Source organism: Chaetura pelagica, unplaced genomic scaffold (assembly GCF_000747805.2).
Source record: "Chaetura pelagica isolate M959 unplaced genomic scaffold, ChaPel_1.0 scaffold591, whole genome shotgun sequence".
NCBI classification, from domain to species: domain Eukaryota; kingdom Metazoa; phylum Chordata; class Aves; order Apodiformes; family Apodidae; genus Chaetura; species Chaetura pelagica.
Genome location: NW_009951959.1, coordinates 65,069 through 66,418, shown reverse-complemented (window position 1 = coordinate 66,418; position 1,350 = coordinate 65,069). Strand labels below are relative to the sequence as shown.

At 61.6% G+C, this 1,350-nt stretch overlaps 1 protein-coding gene across 1 annotated transcript in view; it reads right to left on the bottom strand.

Moving 5' to 3' along the window:
- The window catches only part of AK1 (adenylate kinase 1), a 4,540-nt gene that overhangs the window by 933 nt on the left and 2,257 nt on the right, over nucleotides 1-1,350 (bottom strand). The window contains exons 3-4 of the mRNA XM_010000554.1: nucleotides 338-501; nucleotides 27-155 (exon numbers count right to left, since the gene is read on the bottom strand). Coding sequence (XP_009998856.1) covers nucleotides 27-155; nucleotides 338-501 — 293 coding nt within the window. The remainder of the gene's footprint in view (nucleotides 1-26; nucleotides 156-337; nucleotides 502-1,350) is intronic.

The following is a 1,350-nucleotide window of genomic DNA, read 5'->3' as shown; positions in this document are numbered from 1 at the left end:
CACCTGCCTGGATGGCACAGCACGACACCAGCCTTCTCCTTCTTCTCAAACTCCTCTCCCTGCTTCACCTCACGGGGGTAGCCATCGATGAGGAAGCCCTTGGACACGTCTGCTTTGGCCACCATGGCGTCCCTCAGCATGTCCAGCACCGTGTCCTGGGAAGGAGGGGACAGAGCTGCCAGGCAGGCCAGACATGGGACAAAACGCTCCCCACCCGGCCACCCCAATCCCTGCTGCAACTTCCCCCAGGCCACCTGCTGATCATCACCGTGGTATCTGGTGATGTCCCCTGTGCCACCCCTACCTGCACGCCCCACTGTGCCACACGGGGACTCACCAGGGGCACCAGCTCGCCCTTCTCCATGATGGCCTGCAGCTTCTTGCCCCGCTCCGAGCCCGAGCTGACCTCGGCCCGCAGCAGGTCCCCCGTGGAGAGGTGGGTGTAGCCATATTTCTGCACAATCTTCTCACACTGGGTCCCCTTCCCTGAGCCGGGGCCACCTGCAAGCCACATGAGGGCCCCACGTGCCCCAAACCACAGGTAAGGAGCTGCAGGGGGACCTGGAAGCAACACCACAGACCCACCAGGATCCCCAGGGTCCAGTGCGATGGGAATTACTGCTTCTGGGGTGGGCTGGGGGATGCCAGGTCCTTGGGGGTGGCATGGGCTGCAGGCACTTGGCCAGGACAACAGCACCACCCCATCAGCAGCCAGGACATCACACCCCCTCCAGCGTTTATTGTCACGTCACCCCAGATGCTGCCACCCCATGCCCACCCAGAGGTGCTTTCACAGTCCCAGCACAACTCACCGTAGTCTTGAGAAGCAAGGCTGCAGCCACAGCCACCCCACAGCACCTGGGGTGGGTTGAGGTCCCACAGCCCCCAACCCCAGATCTGCAGCCCTGGGCACTGGCAGCCCCCAACCCTGGAGGTGTGGGGGGACAGGGATGTGCTGTGGCCTTGACCCCACCAGCAGAGGGACCCGGACACCAACTTACCCACCACAAAGATGATTTTGTGCTGTTTGAGTTTTTCTGGGAGACAGAAAGAAAAGAAATAATTAGCTAAAGCTGGGAAGAATGTTAAGGACTGAAGTCTCTCCAGGGGGGGCAAGGGCCAGGGGCAGGTGTCCCCAGGGACGGAGGGGACCCACCCCCAGGGGATAATGGCAAAGCGGGAAGCAGCTACATGTCCCCATCATCTTTGTCACCTGGGCAGGTTGGGTTGGCCGGGCTGGACATGTCTGGGCACAAAGACCCATTGGGGCTGTGGAGATGGAATCCCACTGCCACCTGGTGTCCTGGAGACAGTCATTGTGCACAGTTCCCTCGGCTGTGGGGGCTGCAG